This window comes from Lissotriton helveticus, chromosome 6, assembly GCF_964261635.1.
Source record: "Lissotriton helveticus chromosome 6, aLisHel1.1, whole genome shotgun sequence".
Lineage (NCBI taxonomy): Eukaryota > Metazoa > Chordata > Amphibia > Caudata > Salamandridae > Lissotriton > Lissotriton helveticus.
The window spans coordinates 1,835,348,750-1,835,369,949 of NC_136067.1; the positions used below are offsets into that span (position 1 = coordinate 1,835,348,750).

The window sequence follows — 21,200 nt, forward strand, 5'->3', positions numbered from 1 at the left end:
ACAGGCTCACGCGCACGCGCACACACAGCCACGCATGCACACCCCCCCACCACCACTCACAGGCTCATCACGCGCACACACAGCCCCCCTCTCCCCCACTCACCGGGTGTCTCAGGCTGCTCTCGTTTTGTACGCTTTTCAATATCTTACGAGGACACCTTCCTCTTTCTCCACCACTATTGTGTCGTCATTCAGGAGGGCGTGGCTTAACAGCTTCTTTACGTGACGTACTGGTGTTTACAGCTGGTAGGACTGTGGTCGCCGGGAAATGTAGTTCAGCCGTGTTCCCTGCTGTCAGTGTTACCGACGCTTTGGACCCCACATCCCACCGTGCCTCTCGTTTGTTTTTAGGGCTCGCTGAGCCAATGAGTTTTGTTTCAATCACTAACGATTCACACTGCAGACTTCTGAAATTGCCGTCCGAGCGGATTGGATTGCCGCTGTTTCTACGTGGAAGTACATCTTTTAGTGATTCATCCGGCCCGTTTCCTGTACTAGACTTGACGAGGAATGTATTACCAGTGTTTCCTCACATTCTCATAGTTCGGGAGTTCGGCCCTCGTTCCGAGTGCCATACGCTTCCCCTGCCCGAATTTCACATCCCAGCTGGCCTCTCCCAGCCTCTCTTCCAGCATTGCTGAACATCTGTGATCGCCCTGTCCTGCGATCATCCATCCCTAGAGATGCCATAAGCCCCCAGATTCCAGAGCCCGCGCTGCACAGCTCACACCCAAACATGGTGAAGAAGGGACGAGCCGCCGTGATTGGCGGCCTGCTCTTTCTCTGACTCCTTTGCGCCATAAAGTCCACCAAACAGGAACACAATATAATAGAGGGCTGACCACGGGACAACACGGCTCGATCCTGATCCTCCGGTGGCTCATCCATTATAGCCTGTATTCATATCCAGCTGCTTCATGCATACTTCTACCCAGGGAATGATCCTGAGCTCCAATAACTTCTGCATGCTGCTGCTTTCCCCTTGTATACACCTGCAGCCTCAGGCATACGGTGCTGCCCCTGTGCACACTGCCTCTTTCAGCCTTCCCAGCTGGCTTATGTTGGTACCCAGTGCCCATTAAGCCAATGCTTGTTCTTTCACGACAATGGTTACAAATCACCTAATAATCTTCGTGTGCCGAAATACATGCGTGATGACTGGTTCTTTGTAAAGCGCTCTAATGCCCTCGGGCCTGGCTCGCACTATAAAACAAATACTAAAAAAGAAACATTACTGTAATGGGAATTGCCCACAGTAATGCGTTTACCGCCAGTGCTAATGTTATTGCTTTTAGGCTACTCTGGATTGACTTTTACGACGGGTCAGAATATTTTTCCGTTAAAAAAAAACAAAAAACTGACGAACACCATCATTGTTATTCCATGCGCTTTTTACGTACAGGGGGCTTTATTCTGTTCGTGCGCTAGGGTATATGACCCTCCTTTTTTCAGGTTAGCCACGATCTCCATTCCATTCTAACTCATCCATCAAAAAAGGCAATCCCGCCTTCACTTTCCTGGTTTTGTGTTAGGGAGGGACGTTGGCGCTAAAACCTAATACAACACATATTGCATTACAAATGCTATAGGTGTCACATTTGCTTAAGTTATAACTATTGGCATTGTAAATGACAAAGCTATTAATTTCGCTATTTTCAAAACCAACACATAAATAAAAAATTTGTCATTTACAATACCAATAACTCAAACTTTCATAATGCGAGACCTATTGCATTGCAAATGCTTGTTTTTATATGGTTTGAGATTTTCTAAAGCTCTCAAACTAAATCAAGACGCAGAATTTAGCCATCAATAATTGATTCACTTATTGAGGTAAGTCATTAAAAATAGAACATTTGTGGATTGATTTGTCAAGTGTAATACAACACTTTTTTGAATGACTTACCTTGCTGACTCAGGGTCCAAAATGAGGGCTTCAATTGCATGGGAGATCAAAAGGCAGCTTTGTTGTTGACTAACAGCTGTTAAGGTTTCACCAACTCAAACATATGCCAATGCTCTGCTAATTCATGTTGTACTTTTAAGAGAATCTGGTTTGATAAACATTTTCTGCAGTTCCCAATACATAAGTGCTTGGACATCTAAAACATTAAAAACATTGTAAAACAGTAAAATAAAAAGAAATTGGAAGTGTAAGGTTCCAAGAAGTGATAAAACTTTCTGACCAACCTAACAGGGTATAACAACACAATGACTATCAAACATCTCTTATTTGTTACCTTAACTCACCTTCTGCCATAAATGATGGGCCTAATATTGCAAATTACTATTCAGCTCATAGGACTATCAATATCAATATATGCCTCCCTGCCCCAATCACCAAGAGCCCTGGGTTGAACCCCATTCAATCTTCCTGGACCTTTAATAGCACTACAACCATACTTCACTCCTGTGCTCCTACTATTACAAATTCAGCAAAACTTCAGTTGGTAATTGAATTTCATAATCCCCTCTGCAAGCTTACCCCATCTGCCCACTGTCCTCAACCCTGGATCTTACTACCATCTGCTACTTCACGCCACTAATGCTAAAATGCTTCCTCAAGGGTCGGCACCATCTTCAATAAGCTCATTGAAACATTCACCCAATTCCTTGCAGTCACCAACTTCATCAATTATATGGACGTGGTCAAATTGCCCTATTACCAAGACCTCACTATCCCTCTTCAATCACAGCCACAGGATCCTTCTTGAAAAACAAACCTATTTTTGAATACTTGTATCACATAAATCCAGCCCAATCTATGAACTAATAATTTCTATTTCTACTCCAAAACCAACCAATTTAAGCCTGCACTTCTCTTTCAAACTCTAATGTTTGCCTACTTCCAAGCTATCTCCCCTTTCAAGCCTATTCCCAAGATCTACTCTGCAAAACCCACGAGTGTCCACCTAGACCCTTTCACCAACAGCCCTGCCCTTCCCCTTTATAAATAGGCTTGGAATTTTTTTTAAATATGCTGGCGTTATTTTCCCAAATGATGCTGTTACACCAAGTTATTGTGCACCATGTGCAGTAAATACTTACCACGAGTGTGCTAACCATTGTAAAAGTTTACAAGAAACATAGGACCGCGAGCGGCTGTTAGCGGTGCTTTTTGAATTTTTTTTTAGCATGCAAGGCATTATATATAAACATAACACACAGCAATAAATTACATATTTGCATTTTAAGTAATTCCCAAGCAACTTTGCTGAGGTGTTCAATAATTACACAAATTTTGAACACACCTCATTATTACTCTTCTTGTACTCTCTACCACTGTACAGACCTACCTCGCCAAGCTCTTCTTTAACTCTTTCTACCACAGGCCCACTCCATAATGCTTCTATTTTGTGGTGGGAATCCCCCATTTACCAAAAACTGACATACAACCACTCCTACCCTTTCAACTACAACTCCTGCTCTCAACTTTCTCTTTCCTGTACAATGATTGAAGACCTGGTATTCAACAGCTCAGCTTGCATCTTACTTCCCGAAACTCATTGAATCAGCCTACTATTTGGTTTCAGTACATTCCATTCCATGGAGACCGCTCAGGCAAGTGTTTAATTTCTCAACAACCTCTCGTCTATGCTTATCTTTTTGACTTATCAAAAGTATACAAGTTTGACTATTTCACCATGTTAGTTACTTTCATCTCTCTTAAGGCCTCATAGTGCTTGCCTGGTTATCCAGTCTAACATGTTGCCCCTACTCTACCTCCTGGTACCCCTTCAACATCCTAGGCCTAGTTCAGAGTCCACTTCCTCTCCCCTGGACAATATCTCCTCCTTTGGAATTCCATCACATTTCTGCTGTTGGCACTCGGATCACCTCCTTCCCATTCCACAACTCTAATCTCTAAACAAGATGATACACCTAGCTCATAGCAATCAGCTACAGGACAGCATTAAGATCTCCTATTTTTAGTACCTTCAAGACTAAACATCTACTTCCGAATATTTGTCGTCTCCACTCTCATTTCCATTCCCTCTTTCCCCTGACACACTGATAATATCTGCCCGCTGCTACTAATCCTGACGTGCAATGGCTCCTTCTTCCAGACTGAACAAAATCAGAACTGTTGCTATTTACCCACTCTTCAAATCCACTTTTCATGCATCAACTTCCAAATATCACTGTCAAGGTCTCCATCAGTCAGTCAAACAGGGCACTTTTCCAGCTAGTCTCCAATAAACGTCACACCTCAGCATATAATAATAACAATGGCCTGTTTGTAAGGATTAGTTACTTACCTGTAATCCTAGTTCTCTTCCAGGGGTATACTCATTAAAGTCATAAGCACTGAATTATCTCCGCCCATGAGCGGGAACCCGGAACACATAACAATATACATATATATGTGTAAATATATCAAAAAGTACATTGTACTAAAATAATTATACACATATACATGTATAACAACCATAATATGCAGCCTAACATATACACATAGGCTAATAAAGCCAACCTTACACACGTTCTGAAGCATGAAAATATGCTAAATATAAATGCAATAAACAGGCATGAGCCCAAAATGCATTTCATAACCATGAAAAACTTTTATTTTCATCAAAGAACCTGTTGTAAACAGTTATTAGCCTAAAAGGCTGCATATGAAAAATTGTCTGTGTACAGAAAATCAGACTGGCACCCTGCCTTTAAGGCCCCAGAGAATCTGCACACTTTGACTTTAAGGCCTCTAGGAGAACTCTGTTCCCATCATGCACCACAGGTGACAGTTAGGTCAGTTCTTTTGTACGGTACAGTAAACTTTTAGCAGGAATCTGCACTTAAAAACTTCATAATACATATTGAAAAAACTTCAATGCTACTGCTCGCCCGGGGAGGCGGGAGGGTGCTTATGACTTTAATGAGTATACCCCTGGAAGAGAACTAGGATTACAGGTAAGTAACTAATCCTTCTCTTCCAGGGGATACTCATTAATAGTCATAAGCACTGAATAGAGTAGCAAGCTCATACCCACTAGAAGCGGGCGAACAGATAAATGCATAGATGCACTTTTAACAGCACAGTGTTTAACTAGAAACAGCAAACAAATTTCTGAGTGATGCTTGTCCCACTTGTGCATCAACCTGCGCATCAGAATCCAAGCAGTAATGACGTGTAAACGTATGCACTGAACGCCATGTAGCTGCTTTACATATCTCTGACATAGCCACATTCCTAAGGAGAGCCGTGGTAGCAGCTTTCCCTCTCGTAGAATGAGCCCTAGGTCTACCTGATAAAGACTTGTGGGCTAGCTGATAAGCCAGTAAGATACATGACACTATCCATCTAGAAATGGATCTCTTGGATGCTGCCAAACCAGTATTCGTAGGACCATAGTTCACAAACAAACGGTCCGTGTGTCTCAACGACTTTGTTTTATCTAAGTAAAATTTCAAAACCCTCTTTAGATCCAATGAATGCAAAGTCCGCTCAGCCGGACTCGAAGGGTTTGGAAAGAAAGTAGGCAATGTTATGGATTGGTTCACATGAAAATCCGACACCACCTTTGGTAGAAAAGCAGGATGAGTCCTAAGCACCACTCTGTTTCCATGAAAAACTGTGTATGGTTCCTTGCAACACAGAGCCTGAATCTCGCTCACTCTACGAGCAGAAGTGATGGCTACCAGGAATGCTACCTTCCAAGATAAGTGTTGCAAAGAAGCTTTATGTATGGGCTCAAATGGTGGACCCATCAACTTAGTCAATACCACATTAAGCTCCCAAGGTGGAGAAGGAGACCTGACTGGAGGAAAAACCTTCCTTAACCCTTCTAGAAAATCCTTCACCACAGGCATCCGAAAAAACGATATCTGTGTAGGCGATTTTCTATAAGCCGTTATTGCAGCAAGATGGACCTTGATAGAACTAAACTGCAAACCAGACTCAGCAAGGTAAAGAAGATAAGGCAAGATCACCTGTTCTTGACCATGAATAGGATCAAGACCTTTACTCTGACACCAGAGGTAAAAGCGTTTCCACTTAAATCCGTAGGATTGTCTTGTAGAAGGCCGCTTTGCCTCCTTAAGAATGTTCATACACTCCGGATTCAGCTGTAAATGTCCGTACTGGATGACTTCAGGAGCCATGCTGCCAAGCGCAGGGAGGACAGATTCGGGTGAAACACTCGCCCCTGCTGCTTGGACAGAAGATCCGGGCGACAAGGCAATCTCCTGTGTGGCCTGATGGACAACTGGAGGAGATCTGGGAACCACCACTGGCGTGGCCACTCCGGGCAAATCAGTATCATTCTGGAGTTGGTCTTGTACATCCGGTTGATCACTGCTGGTATCAACGGTGTCGGTGGAAAGGCGTACAGCAAATTTTGACACCAGTCTATCAAAAGGGCATTCCCTTGAGACCCTTTCTGGGAAAACCTGGACGCGAAGACGGGGCATTTTGCGTTTGCCGCGTCTGCGAACAGATCGATGTCTGGTGTTCCCCAAGCCTGGAAAATGCTGTGCGCGACGTCTTCGTTGAGAACCCAGTCGTGCGCTTCGACGAAGTCTCGGCTGAGGCCGTCCGCCTCTGAGTTGAGACTTCCTGGTAGGTGAACTGCTGTTATGGACAGGTCCCTTGCAAGTAACCAATGCCAGATGGTCTGGGCTTCTATGGACAGAGTCCTGGATCTGGTACCCCCCTGCTTGTTTAGATAATACATTGTTGTGGTATTGTCTGTTTGTACCAGAAGGGACCGAGTCTGTAGAGATGGAGCCAGAGTCTTGAGAGCAAGATGGACCGCTCTGAGTTCGAGTAGATTGATGTGATATCCTTTCTCGAAGTCTGACCATAGCCCTTGTACCTGAAGAGGGCCCATATGTGCCCCCCAACCAAGGAGAGAGGCATCTGTGATGAGAGTCTGCGTTGGTGGGTCCTGATGAAAAGGAACTCCCTTCATCAAGTGTGCCTTCTTCATCCACCACCGAATGGAATCTCTTGCCGACTGTTGGAGATGAATTCGATCCTCCCAGCGTCCCGTACTCTGTTTCCACTGATCTTCCAGACACTGCTGCAGAGGACGCATCTTCAAACGTGCGTTTGGCACAATGAATATGCATGATGCCATGGACCCCAGGAGAGAGGATACTTGCCGAACTGTCGGACGAGCATACTGGAGGAGAAGCACGCACTTCGCCTTGATAGATGACCATCTCTCCTCCGAAGGACACACGTTTTCGTTTTCTGTGTCCAGCTGCGCACCCAGGTAGTGGATTTTCTGGGTGGGATTCATTATGGACTTCTTGTAGTTGACTTGCAGACCCAACTTGCACATGAGTTGGAGGCATATCGATAGATGTTCTTCTAGTAGCGATGGGGATGAACTCTTCAGAAGCCAGTCGTCTAAGTACGGATATATGAAAATCCGTCTCTTTCGAAGACAAGCTGCCACTACCGCCATACATTTTGAAAATGTTCTGGGAGCTGATCTCAGGCCAAAAGGGAGTACTGAGTACTGGTAATGTTGAACCCCTACTTGGAACCTGAGGAACTTGCGATGCTTTCTGGATACCGGAATATGAAAGTATGCATCTTTCAGATCGATGGAGCACATCCAATCCCCTTGGTGTAATTGAGGGAAAATCTGATGAAGAGCCAGCATTCGAAATTTCTCCTTCCGAATGAATTTGTTCAATACTCTCAGATCCAGAATGGGTCTGAACTCCGTAGCTGGACCTTTTTTCTGTACGAGAAAAAAATCGAGAGTACAGGCCTTGACCTCTCTGTGGAGATGGTACTGGTTCTATGGCGTTCTTCTTCAGAAGGACGTTCGCTTCCTGCTGCAAGCGCCTTATATTCCACTGAACCATCCTTAAGGGGTGAATGAAAGGAGGGGGCTTCTTGAATCTCAAAAGGTACCCGCTCTGAATAATACTCAGCACCCATCTGTCCTTTGCGATTTGCTTCCACTCGTCCAGATACCACACAATACTTCCTCCAACCGGAGTGGCACACGGTTGTGGAGGAAGCATCCGTTCATTGCTTTTGAGGCTGCTTGGTAGCAGAGGATTGCTGCCTGTTTCCATTGCCTCTGCCTCGCCCAGGTCGTCGCTGTTGAAATTGCGACCTCTGCTGATTCTGGCCTTGATTTTGCGAGGACCAATTCGACTGTTGGCCCCTCTGCTGAAAAGATCTTTTGTCAAAGGGACGAAAATTACCCCGACGTCGAAATTCTTTTTTCTTTTCAAGACCGACAGCTTTCAGGGTGTTCAACTCCACTTTCATTTTAGACATTTCGTCGTCAGCGTGAGAGCCAAATAGAGTCGAACCATTGAAAGGTAAATTCACCATCTTTCTCTGCGCCTCTGGCTTAAGTCCCGTAAGGCGAAGCCAAGCCGTACGTCTAGCACAAACACCATGTGCATAACCATGAGCTGACAGATCCGCCGCATCAGCAGCCGCACTAATACTCTGGTTAGCCACCAATCCTCCTTCTTCCACTATTTCCAGGAAGTCTTTCTGATCCTCCTTAGGGAGTTTATCTGCAAAACGAGTCACTGAGTCCCAGAGCAGACGATCATAGCGACCCAATAAGGCTGACGCACTGGCCACTCTCATGACCGAACCTGAGGTGTTGCACATTCTTCTCCCCAAGGAATCCATACTCTTACTATCCTTTTCAGGTGGAGCAGAAGAGGTAGATGCCGCAGAATGTGCTTTTCTGACTGCCGCCACAATAAGTGAATCTGGAGGAGGGTCAGAACGCAAAAATAAAGGATCCTCTGCTGGAGCCCTGTACTTCTTAGCAATCGTAGAAGGACCAGAACCCACCGTGGCCGGAGTTAAGAAAGTTCTCATTGCTGGTTCTATTAATCCGGGCACTAACGGCAGAAGAGGTCTACCAGTCGTCTTGTGATGTAGGGTTTCAAAGATGACTGACGTTGCTATTTGAGGAACTGCCATCTTGATCTTGAACTTATTCGCCCCACGACACAACACATCATTAAATGTGCCCAAATCATCCACTGGAGACACTCTGGAAGGGGGAGTAGATGAGATTGTGGGAGAATAGTCTCTATAGGAAGATCTTAAAGAAGACTTCGAAGACGTAGAAGATGAGGAAGGAGACCTACTCCGCCTCGGAGGAGTTGCCGATCGCTGCCTCATTCGTTCCCGTGAACGTGATTTCTCTCTCACTAAGGACCTAGAGCGTGATCTTCTATGCAGCTCCGTCTGAGGGACCAGAGCCCTCATCCCCATCAGTCCTGCATCTGGACGCATTTTCCAATGTCTCAGGCTTTCCAGCCACCTCGGAGACAAGTTACTAGGCCGCCCTACACGCTCAGGTGAAGCCTCATGTGACACCTGCACAATATTCAGTCCAGTGGAAGACTTGGAGGCTCTGGAAACTACACTGTGCTCAGAAAACAATGAGCCAGATGGAGTCCGTTGTCTGGGCACCAATTGCCTATCATCCGACACCTGTCCTGAGGTTGAGCCCGAATGAGCCACCACAGACGAGTCCTGGTGCACTACCTCTTGTCCCACCGCAGACCTGTCGTCTTGCTGGTCACGCGGAGAAGACAAATGTTCTGGACTGATGTCTGACCTCGACAAAGACCTAATTGAGGTCCGAGAGGCCGGTCTGGATAGTCTCGACGCCGACCCATGTTCGGGTGGGGGAGACCTAGACACTCCATGCTTCGAGCCCGAAGCAGACTTCGACATCGACCTATGTCGCGATGGAGACCTTGATCTTCTCTTTTTAGGTCTCGACGTCGACTCCTTCGACGTCGTCCTTTCTCTCGACGTCGATCTCTTCTTCAAAGACGTCGTAAGTCTCTCTCTCGACCTCGGTCTCTCCTTCGACGTCGACACTTTCCTCGACGTCGACGCACCATCCTTCGACGTCGACACACCATCCTTCGATGTCGACACCTTCGTCGTCGGACGCCTCTCTTCTCTCGACGTCGACTTCTCACGAGCCTTCGACGTCGGACATGGCACCCCGACGTCGTCTTTACAGCAATCGACACCAGATGTCTCGACGTCGAAAGAGATTTCGACGGCGACCGCCTCAACGCTGAACCTTGCCTCACCGGCGAAGTCCTCGACGTCGACGGAGCCCTCTTCGACGTCGACAATGTCTTTTTTGACGGCGACGCTCCCTGGAGTCGAGTTTTCTTAGATCTACCTTCTGGAGACGCTGATCTTCGACGTTTAGGATGAGAAGATGGCTTGGAAGAGGAGAATAAGCCCTTGGAACTCTTCTCACCACGGTTTTCTCTCTCCAGAAGGCCCAGCAACCTCATTTTCTCCCTTTCTCTTAAAGTTCTACTAGAAAGGTTGAGGCAGTGATAACAATCCTCCACCTTATGAGAAGCTGGAAGACACACCACACAAACAGAGTGTGGATCCGTTTTTGACATCTTCTTCCCACAGGAAGGACATTTGTAAAATAAAGGTGGCATTCTGACTAAAAAATACCAACATTTAGTCAGAACAAGATAGAAAACACCACCAAAATATTCTTTTGTCAAAAAAAGGTAAGAAAAAACCAACTTCTGACAGAAAATACTACAAATGAGCAGAGCTCAAGTTCCAGGTTCCTCACAGAACAAGCCGGAAAAAAGAACTGACCTAACTGTCACCTGTGGTGCATGATGGGAACAGAGTTCTCCTAGAGGCCTTAAAGGCAAAGTGTGCAGATTCTCTGGGGCCTTAAAGGCAGGGTGCCAGTCTGATTTTCTGTACACAGACAATTTTTCATATGCAGCCTTTTAGGCTAATAACTGTTTACAACAGGTTCTTTGATGAAAATAAAAGTTTTTCATGGTTATGAAATGCATTTTGGGCTCATGCCTGTTTATTGCATTTATATTTAGCATATTTTCATGCTTCAGAACGTGTGTAAGGTTGGCTTTATTAGCCTATGTGTATATGTTAGGCTGCATATTATGGTTGTTATACATGTATATGTGTATAATTATTTTAGTACAATGTACTTTTTGATATATTTACACATATATATGTATATTGTTATGTGTTTCGGGTTCCCGCTCATGGGCGGAGATAATTCAGTGCTTAAGACTATTAATGAGTATCCCCTGGAAGAGAACTGGTGTTTCACATCACGTTCTGCTGTACTCTAAACCCTGTAACAGCTCTTACTTTTACACAATTTAATGGTATTGGACTCTGATAAAATAAAGGCAGAGTTGGAATTGACAGGATTCAAACTTGTGAGCCAAGATCATATCAGACATGAGGGGTGAGTGCTACCATGAGTGTGGAAGGGTATGCTCAGACAGGAGTCCCTTGCTCACTGCACCATCAGGATTCAAGCAAGCTGGGCCGAAGACGGCTGTAATGCCAGAAACCGGTCCCCGGAAGCTTGTTTCCTTTCCAGTGAAGAATTGGCTTGGTAGTTTGGTCTGCCCTGTTCCCATGATGCACTGGGCCAGGGACAGACTAATTTGCATATAGACAGGTTCTGAACTGGGATGGTGCAGTGAGCTAAAAAACTGTGATGGATCAAGCCCTGATCTGTTGACTGGGTAGGAGTGTTCTGATTAACTCAGATACTCTGTCCATCACCACCCCCTTTTTGAAATTATTTTGGCCACCATGAGTGTGGACGGGTATGCTCAGACATGAGTCCCTTGCTCACTGCACCATCAGGATTCAAGCAAGCCGGGTCGAAGACGACTGTAATGCCAGAAACCGGTCCCCGGAAGCTTGTTTCCTTTCCAGTGAAGATTTGGCTTGGTAGTTTGGTCTGCCCTGTTCCCATGATGCACTGGGCCAGGGACAGACTAATTTGCATATAGCCAGGTTTTGAACTGGGATGGTGCAGTGAGCTAAAAAACGGTGATGGATCAAGCCCTGATCTGTTGACTGGGTAGGAGTGTTCTGATTAACTCAGATACTCTGTCCATCACCACCCCCTTTTTGAAATTATTTTGGCCACCATGAGTGTGGACGGGTATGCTCAGACATGAGTCCCTTGCTCACTGCACCATCAGGATTCAAGCAAGCCGGGTCGAAGACGACTGTAATGCCAGAAACCGGTCCCCGGAAGCTTGTTTCCTTTCCAGTGAAGATTTGGCTTGGTAGTTTGGTCTGCCCTGTTCCCATGATGCACTGGGCCAGGGACAGACTAATTTGCATATAGCCAGGTTTTGAACTGGGATGGTGCAGTGAGCTAAAAAACGGTGATGGATCAAGCCCTGATCTGTTGACTGGGTAGGAGTGTTCTGATTAACTCAGATACTCTGTCCATCACCACCCCCTTTTTGAAATTATTTTGGCCACCATGAGTGTGGAAGGGTATGCTCAGACATGAGTCCCTTGCTCACTGCACCATCAGGATTCAAGCAAGCCGGGCCGAAGACGGCTGTAATGCCAGAAACCGGTCCCAGGAAGCTTGTTTCCTTTCCAGTGAAGAATTGGCTTGGTAGTTTGGTCTGCCCTGTTCCCATGATGCACTGGGCCAGGGACAGACTAATTTGCATATAGCCAGGTTCTGAACTGGGATGGTGCAGTGAGCTAAAAAACGGTGATGGATCAAGCCCTGATCTGTTGACTGGGTAGGAGTATTCTGATTAACTCAGATACTCTGTCCATCACCACCCCTTTTTGAAATTAACTCACCCTGCTGGCCATCACTCCCAGAACCTCTCCCGTTGCATCTGAGCATGAGTACTGCGATCTGAGAACCTCAAGTTTCTTTTGCCAACCCCACCCCTAATCCAGATTCAAGTTCTTTGAAGTTCTAGAAGCTTCCTATGACAAAAGATTCCCTGGAAAACTATGGACCCGATACTCATAATAATATATTTATATCTGTTCACAAGGCCTGCCTCTTCAATCGCAAGGACTCGTATGGCTGCCACCTTCGTAAGCCCCTCCCTCTCTGCCTTGGACCTGTGTAAACTGCATATGTCTTGCTTATGTAAAATCTCAGATATTGTGCTAAACGTATTGTCAATGTATCGTCTTATTCATCCCTGATCATCATTACAACCTACCTACCAAACTATTCAGCAGCATAAGCAATTATAAATGTTGACCCAAATGCTTTATTCTTTCTTATATTTTTTCTTCCAAATAAATGTTATTGCTTATACATCCTAAGCAGTAGGCAAACAAACTATTTTGACTATAGAGAATTAACACTTTATTTATACAAAAAAACCTGAACAAATCATACTAAAATTACCCATCTTAACATAAGTACCCACAGATGCTTGGTTGGTAATTAAAAAATAAATAAAACATTTTGTCTCAGCAGCAGCCATGAATCGGGAAAGAGGTGGGATTAGCCCTGCATATACATTATACTGTTAATTATGGCTGATGTTCTGTAGGGATACTGTCACAGGGATCACTCAAACACAGACAAATTGAACAGATATCCGACTGGGGTCACCCGCAGTCTATAGTAAACCGAGAAAAGGTGTTCCTGGTATGAAAGTTGCAACTGACGTAGAAAGAAATGGAAGTAGTTGCCAACAACCCTACTGAGGTCACAATGTGTTGTAATGATTTCAAAAGGTGAAACCTGGAACTGCAAATTGCTCTATTTCTGGATATATGTTTCAGTTGCTATAGCTACCTCAAAATCAAACACAATTTCGTACTAAACTATGTAATGTTTATACTTAACGCACAAGTTACTACTTGTGTAACAATATATCTGTAAGAGACATTAGTTAGTGATAGATTCCTTACCTTAGAATACTCCCCAGGCGTCAGACTGGATCCGGAAAACTTTTTCTTAGCAGTACCCCTGCACGTCGGTAGGTGGCGTCGTGCGGCTCCGCGTCCGTTACTGGGGTCGTTAGCGCCGGGATGATGTCACGGAGGCTACTTAGGCGCCACCCATGCGCGCTGACGTCTGTTCTGTACACGACTTTCTGCGCCAGTGTTGGATCAAAACGATTTGATCCAACACTGTTCAGAGGAAACGCATTACAGAGGAGCGACCCTGGATGCCATCATTGCGAACAAAAATGTGGTCTCGATTGATCACATCATCCCGGTGGACAGGTCAGACCACCACATCATTCTCTTTCATATCATCCAGCCGGCCCTATCCCTCCCACCCACTCAAGCCCCCCCCTAAGTGGGTCAGGAACACTTTCAGAGTCCCCCGAGACAAGCTAGAGGAAGGACTCAGCACTCTCCTCCTGAACACAACGGAGTCCCTCTCAACCTTGGAACTCACCTCGCTCTACCATTCCAACCTTGAGCTCGCCCTGGATCAGCTGGCACCTCTGAAACAAAAAAAACCCAGAAGCATTCCCTCTAGGTCATGGTTCTCTACTGACATTAATGATGAAAGAAGACACCTAAGATCCATGGAAAGAACCTGGAGACACAACCCCGCCGCCATCCATCGGGCCCAACTCAAGGCAGCACGCAAAAACAACTATACCCACATCAAAAGCAAAAAATCTTCCTTCTTCTGCTCTGCTTTAGATAATGCCAAAAACCGCCCCAAAGAACTCTTCAACATCATTAGGAACCAAACCTCCATTCCTAAGGCAGCCAAATTAGGGGCGTCCAAGACCCAGTGCGACAACTTTGCAAGCTTTTTCAATGAAAAAAATCGCCAAAATTGATCGTTCCTTCAGCTCGAGTCCTGCAACCAACGCCACCCCCACAATAACCCAGTCTATCCGCTGGTCTTCCTTCCAGCCGGTCAAGGAAGAAATGATAAGCAATCTTATCGCCGCTGCGAAACCCTCATCTCACTCCCTCGAGACTGACAAAGGATTTGAAGCTCACTCTTGCCCCAATATGGGGCAAAATCATCAATAGCTCCTTGAGCGAGCTCTACATCCCTGACTGACTTAAAATCAAAGAAAACAACGCTGGATAAGGGTGTCCCCCAGGGCTCCTGCCTCAGTCCAACGCTTTTTAATGTTTATCTCGCCCCCTTGGCTGAGGTAGTGGAAGCCCACGGCTTTGAGACAGTCTCTTACGCTGATGACACCCAGCTGTTGTTCAAGATTGGCCCTAATCCAGAAGTGGACAGGCTGCGCTTCATATCAGGAATGCTTGCTATATCCGAATGGATGTCCCTAAATTTCCTCCAATTGAATCCGGGAAAAATGGAGGTAATGCTGCTGGGAAAAGCAACCAACAGCTGGAACAATGAATGGTGGCCACAGATATTGGGAGTGCCCCCGGTCCCCAAGGAACATGTAAGGAATTTAGGAGTGCAGCTGGATCACGAACTCTCCAGAGTGCGTGATCATGTGTTTGCCACAGTGAGCTCCTGTTATTATAACCTTCGCCTCCTCAGGAAAAATGTTCCATACATTCCCACTAACCATCGCAGAACACTCATCCATGCAATGGTTACCAGTGGCATGGATTATGGGAATGCACTTCTTGCGGAGGTGGGTTCCACCCTCCTGAAAAAATTACAGGTTATACAAAACACGCGGCAAGAATGATTCTTAATATGCCGGCAGGCACTCCTTCTTTGCCGCTGTTAAAATCACTTCACTGGCTGCCAGTTAAGAAACGCTCTTTTTTCAAAATTTGCTGCCTATCCTTTAAAGCACTGAAGGGTCAAGGCCCTCTGTACTTACAATTGAAGCTAAAAAGGTACGCGCCAGGCCATCAGCTTAGATCCTCAACGGCCGGGCTTCTTGAGGTCCCTCGCATCCGATTACAAAGAACTGGAGGAATGGCTTTCTCCTTCCTGGCCCCAAAGTATTGGAATACTTTACCCCAATCCATAAGGGAACTTCCCAGTTACGCCGCTTTCAGGAAGCATCTTAAAGCCTTTCTGGGTACCCTCTTCTTCTGGAATAGTTTAGGGTTGTATCATTGGGACTGCGCCGAGATGCCCCAGGGTGAGTCGTGCGCATTACAAATGAATATAACGTAACTGCCTTAAACTAGGACAAGTCACACCACTGCTGAAAAAACCTGGCCTTGACCTCATGGACATGAACAACTTCAGGCCAGTCTCGAACCTTCCGTTCCTAGCCAAAATTCTGGAAAGATGTGTGCTTTCACAATTAAACCAACATCTAGAAAATTCTAATCTACTGGATCCTCTCCAATCAGGGTTCAGGAAAGGCTGAAACCGCAATCCTAAATGTTCTTGATGATCTCCACATGTCACTCGACTCAAACCATTGTAGCCTTCTCATTCTCCTTGACCTCTCGGCTGCGTTCGACACAGTAGACCATACCCTCCTACTTAATGTCCTCCGAGAGAGAGCGGGCATCGAAAAGACAGTCCTAAAATGGTTCTCCTCCTTTCTTAACAACCGCACTCAAAGAATAAAAATCAACAGCTTCGAATCAGACCCCCTCCCCCTTAGCAGAGGAGTCCCTCAAGGATCAGTACTCTCCCCGCAACTCTTCAACATCTACATGGAACCCCTCACCTCACTTCTAAGGAAATCCAACATCCCCTTCCACCTTTACGAGGATGACACTCAACTCTATTTGGAAACCACCTCGATTGCAGACATTCAAGGATTAAATGCTACACTCATGGAGGTCCAACACTGGCTCTCAGCCAACCACCTCAAACTGAATGAAGAGAAAACGGAAGTACTCCTAATCTCGAACAAAGATGAAAACCCACAAATAGTGGAATGGCTCAAAGCCTTAAATGCCCTCAATGTCTCTATAACGCCAACGGACTCCGCAAAATCCCTAGGAATCACTCTCGACCCCAAACTGGCCATGAATAATCACATCTCTAAAACCGCCAAAAGCGTGTTCATGAACCTGAAACTTCTCTATAAAATTAACCCCCCCCCCCAAGGATCTGAAACAGGCCACGCAGGCACTTGTGCTCTCCAGAATTGACAATGGCATTTCTGCACTGACTGGAACAGCCAAGTCGCACCTGGGACCTCTCACCTCCACCCTCAACGCAGCAGCAAGAATGGTCTCAGGAACAAAGAAATATGACCACATCTCTCCGGCACTCAAAGAACTGAAATGGCTCCCAATTGACCAACGAGCTAACTTCCGCACAGCCTGCCTCACACATAAAGCCCTGCATACAGGCAAACCAGAATACCTGGACACCAAACTCAAAAGGGCGGGTCAATCCAGGAACCTCAGAAGCTCCAACACACTACTACTCATCCCTATGAAATCACAGAAACGCAATACCTCAAATAAATCCTTTGCGGTGAATGCTCCCAGGATCTGGAACGCCACCCCCCCATATCAGAATGACCGCCTCCTTCCCGCAATTCAAATCGCTACTCAAAGCCCTCTTCCTTGAACGCTCCGGTGCTTAACGAGAACCCCACGCCTAATGGTGAAGTCCGATATTTCTCTCAATCCAGAGCCGATTGATTCGCTCTTGAACTCCGTCCCATACTGCGCTCAAGTTGCTGCTTTACAGACTCTATTTCCTACCTGTTGTTCCCGATTCCTGCTTTTCTATGTTTATTTTCCCCGCTGCATATCTCTATTTGCTGTGAAGCGCTCTGATACCCCCGGGTCCAGCTAGCGCTAAACAAAACTTCAATAAATAAAAAATAAATAAAAATATGCCATCTGGCATGTGACACCAGCAGGATGCAGGAGACCATCAGGCCCAGAAGCCGGAGGGTCATCCTGACTGAAACCCAGGATAGAGTCTGAAAGAGCGGAATAATAGCCTGAATATCCCGGACTCACTGCTCGGGAGGATAGACCTGAAACAGTGTCGAGTCCAGACCTGCTACGATGAAAGGGAGCTTCTGAGAGGGACTCAGGTGTGACTTCGGCACATTAATGGAGAACCCCAGCAAATGCAGGAGCTCGGCCGTAGTCTGGAGGTGTGTGACAACTGCCTGGGATGAGCCCGCCTTCAACAGACACTCGTCTAGAAAGGGGAACACGGACACCCTTAACCTGCGCAGATGAACTGGGACCACCGCCATCACCTTCGTGAACACCAGAGGGGCACTGGTAAGGCCGAAGGGGAGCACTGCAAACTGAAAATGCTCTTGGCCTACCGTGAATCGTAGGTTACGCCGGTGGGCCAGCAGGACGGGGATATGAAAATATGCGTCCTGCAAGTCCAACGCTACCATCCAGTCTCCAGGGTCCAGTGCAGCCAGGACCTGAGCCAGAGTTAGCATCTTGAACTTCTCCTTCCGAAGGAAGCGATTCACGTCCTGGAGGTCCATGATGGGGTGCAGGCCCCCCTTGCCCTTCTTAGGGACCAGAAAGTAGTGGGAATAACAACCACTCCAGACTTCCTGACCGGGAATGCACTCAATGGCCCCCTTGGCCAGGGGGGCCGTGACTGCCTGGCGGAGAAGAGCCAAATGATCCCCCGACAGTCTGTGGTACTGAGGTGGCATGGCTGGAGGGGATGACAGAAAGGGTAGTGAGTAACCTTGGCAGAATATCTGCAGCACCCACTTGTCCGATGTGATTTCGTGCCAGTGGTGGAGGTGGTGACGGACCCTGCCACCTACCGGCGTGCCCTGAAGCTCGGATTAGGAAGGCTTAGAGGTGGAAGCAGCGGGGTGGAGGTGGACTGACCCACTCGCTCGTTACCAGACCCGCCCCTGCGGAATCCAAGTCCGTGGCCGCGTTGAGGCTGGGTTTGCACAGGCTTTGTGGAGGAGCGTGCTTGGGTGCTCTTCAGGCCCAGTCCCGAGCCACAAGAATGACTTGGGCCCAGTTGCGCTTGATCTTCTTCAGCATTCTGGGCAGAAGTGGTATAAGTGGAAAGGCATATAGAAGAACGTAACACCACTCACGAAGAAAAGCTTCGCCAAGCGATTGCCGCGTGGACATTCCACTGCACAGAACTGCAGACATTGCACGTTCTCTTTGGTGGCCAATAGATCTAACCAAGGCTCTCCCCACTGCTGAAAGAGACTTTGCACCACCTCCGAGTGAAGATGCTATTCGTGATCCATCAGACACAGGCGGCTGAGTTAGTCTGCCTTGGCGTTCAGGGAACCCGCCAGGTAATGAACCACCAGGGTCATTCCCTGATGTTCCAGCCACTTCCAGAGATGAAGGGCCTCCTGACGGAGGGTCCACAACCCCACCCGGCTTGTTTGTTGCAATACCACCTAGCGGTGGTGTTGTTCGTGAACACCAGCACTACTCTTCTTGTGACAGAGGGAAGGAATGCCTTTAGGGCAAGGCGAATTGCCCGGAGCTCCAGAAGGTTGATGTGGAGCCCGGACTCTGCCGGAGACCAGAGCCCTCTGATCTCCGTCTTCCCCATGTGGCCGCCCCACCCTAGAAGTGATGCATCTTGCACCACTGTGAACTCTGGGTGGGGAAGGGAGAGGGATCTGTCGTTGACCCAATCATGGTGCGTCAGCCACCATTGCAGTTGGAGTGCAGTGCCCTCCCAGATCTGGACGCAATCGGAATGATTCCCCATCTGCCGGGCCCACTGGAACTTCAAGTCCCACTGCTGAGCCCACATGGGCTCTGCAGGATGCAGGAGGCCATGAGGCCCAGCACCCTTAGAGTCATTCTGACCGAGACCCGGACTAGGGACTGAAAGATCGGAATCAAAACCCAAATATCCTGGACTCGCTGCTCGGGAAGATAGGCCCGAAACTGTGCTGTGTCCAGAACTGCCCAGATGAAAAGGAGCTTCTTAGAGGGAATCAGGTGTGACTTCGTCACGTTGACAGTGAAACACAGCGAGTGCAGAAGGTCCGCCGTAGTCTGGAGGTGGGAGACGACAGCCTGGGGCGAACTCGCCTACAACAGCCAGTCGTCGATATATGGTAAGACTGGAACATCTGATCTGCGCAGATGAGCTGCGACCACCATTACTTTCGTGAACAAAGGCCAAAGGGGAGCATGGTGAACTGAAAATTTTCGTGGCCTACCATGAACTGTAGGTAACGCCGGTGGGCAGGAAGGACAGGGATGTGAAAATAGGAGTCCTGCAAGTCCAACGCTACCATCCAGTCTCCAGGGTCAAGGGCAGACAGGACCTGGGCCAATGTCAACATTTTGAACTTCTCCTTCCGGTGGAAGCGGTTGATGTTCCTGAGATCCAAGATAGGACGCAGGCCTTTGTCCTTCTAGAGCACCAGAAAATAGTGGGAATAACAACCACGACCTATTTCAGGGGCAGGAACTCGCTCGATAGCTCCCTTGGCCAAGAGAGCTGTAACTTCCTGGCAGAGAAGGGCCAAATGATCCTCCGACATGCAATGGAGTTGCGGTTGCATGGATGGAGGGGTAGTCTCGAAGGGGAGGGAGTAACCCCTTTGGACTATCTGCAAAACCCACCTGTCCGACGTGATGGTTTGTCAGTGGGGGAGGTGATGGCGGACCCTGCCGCCTTCTGGCAACTGGTGGCCCTGAAAGGTCAGACTAGGACGGCTTGGAGGCTGCTGCAGAGGGGGCACGGGCCTGCCCCCACCCCCCAGACCCACAACGCTGGGTCCCATGTCCCCGGTAGCGCAGAGACTGAGCAGCTTGCGCCGATCTGTGGCCTGGGAGGAACGTGGCGGGGCACCCCTTCCGTAGTCACGAAAGGCAGACTGCATGGGGTGAGATGTCGTCCCGAGGCCCACGGACCTGGCGGTAGCCTGAGATTCCTTAAAGCGCTCAGTGTCCAAAAGTGTAGATTGGTCATCACCCGATAAGGCAGTGGACCTCAGCCAAGCGGCGCGTCTCAGGGCTACCGACGTTGAAATAGTCCGGCCTAGCGAGTCAGCGTGTCCAGTCCGCTGCGAATGACGCACTTTGCTGCATCTCTCCCCTCAGCAACCGCACGGGAGAGTGCGGAGAGGGCCTCCTCCAGGCACTGCGGCAGCATCTGTTCAACCATATCCCACACAGAGTGAGTGTAACAGCCCAATAGACATGCAGTGTTCAGAAACCGCAGTCCCAAGCTGGTGGAAGAAAACATCTTCTTCCCAAGGTGTTCCAGCTTCTTGGATTCTCTATCTGGGAGAGCAGTAGGGAACAAGCATTTGGAGGAAGAGGCTTGGACAACCAAGCTCTGAGGGATAGGGTGATGGGAGAGGAAAATGGAGTCGCCCGGAGAATCCCCTGTGCTGGGCTGCAAGAGGGTCAACAGACCCCTCTCTGTCCTCCTCCCCTCTCCTGGCTGTCACTCAGGGTGATAAAGAACACCAGGATAGAAAATTGGCACAAAAGTGGCAGTCGGCACCTGAACCAGCGTTGGTCGGGCTAAGTATCTATGTCGAAGTGGAGGCCTGGGTCGGCGCTGGCTGGGGATCCAACCAATGTCCGAGGCGGCAGAGGTGTCGTC

At 47.7% G+C, this 21,200-nt stretch overlaps 1 protein-coding gene across 2 annotated transcripts in view; it reads right to left on the reverse strand.

Moving 5' to 3' along the window:
* INTS7 (integrator complex subunit 7) overlaps nucleotides 1-21,200 on the reverse strand; it is a 303,638-nt gene that overhangs the window by 74,947 nt on the left and 207,491 nt on the right. For both annotated transcript variants that reach the window (XM_078649744.1, XM_078649742.1), the window contains exon 16: nucleotides 1,907-1,975. In XM_078649744.1, coding sequence (XP_078505870.1) covers nucleotides 1,907-1,975 — 69 coding nt within the window. The remainder of the gene's footprint in view (nucleotides 1-1,906; nucleotides 1,976-21,200) is intronic.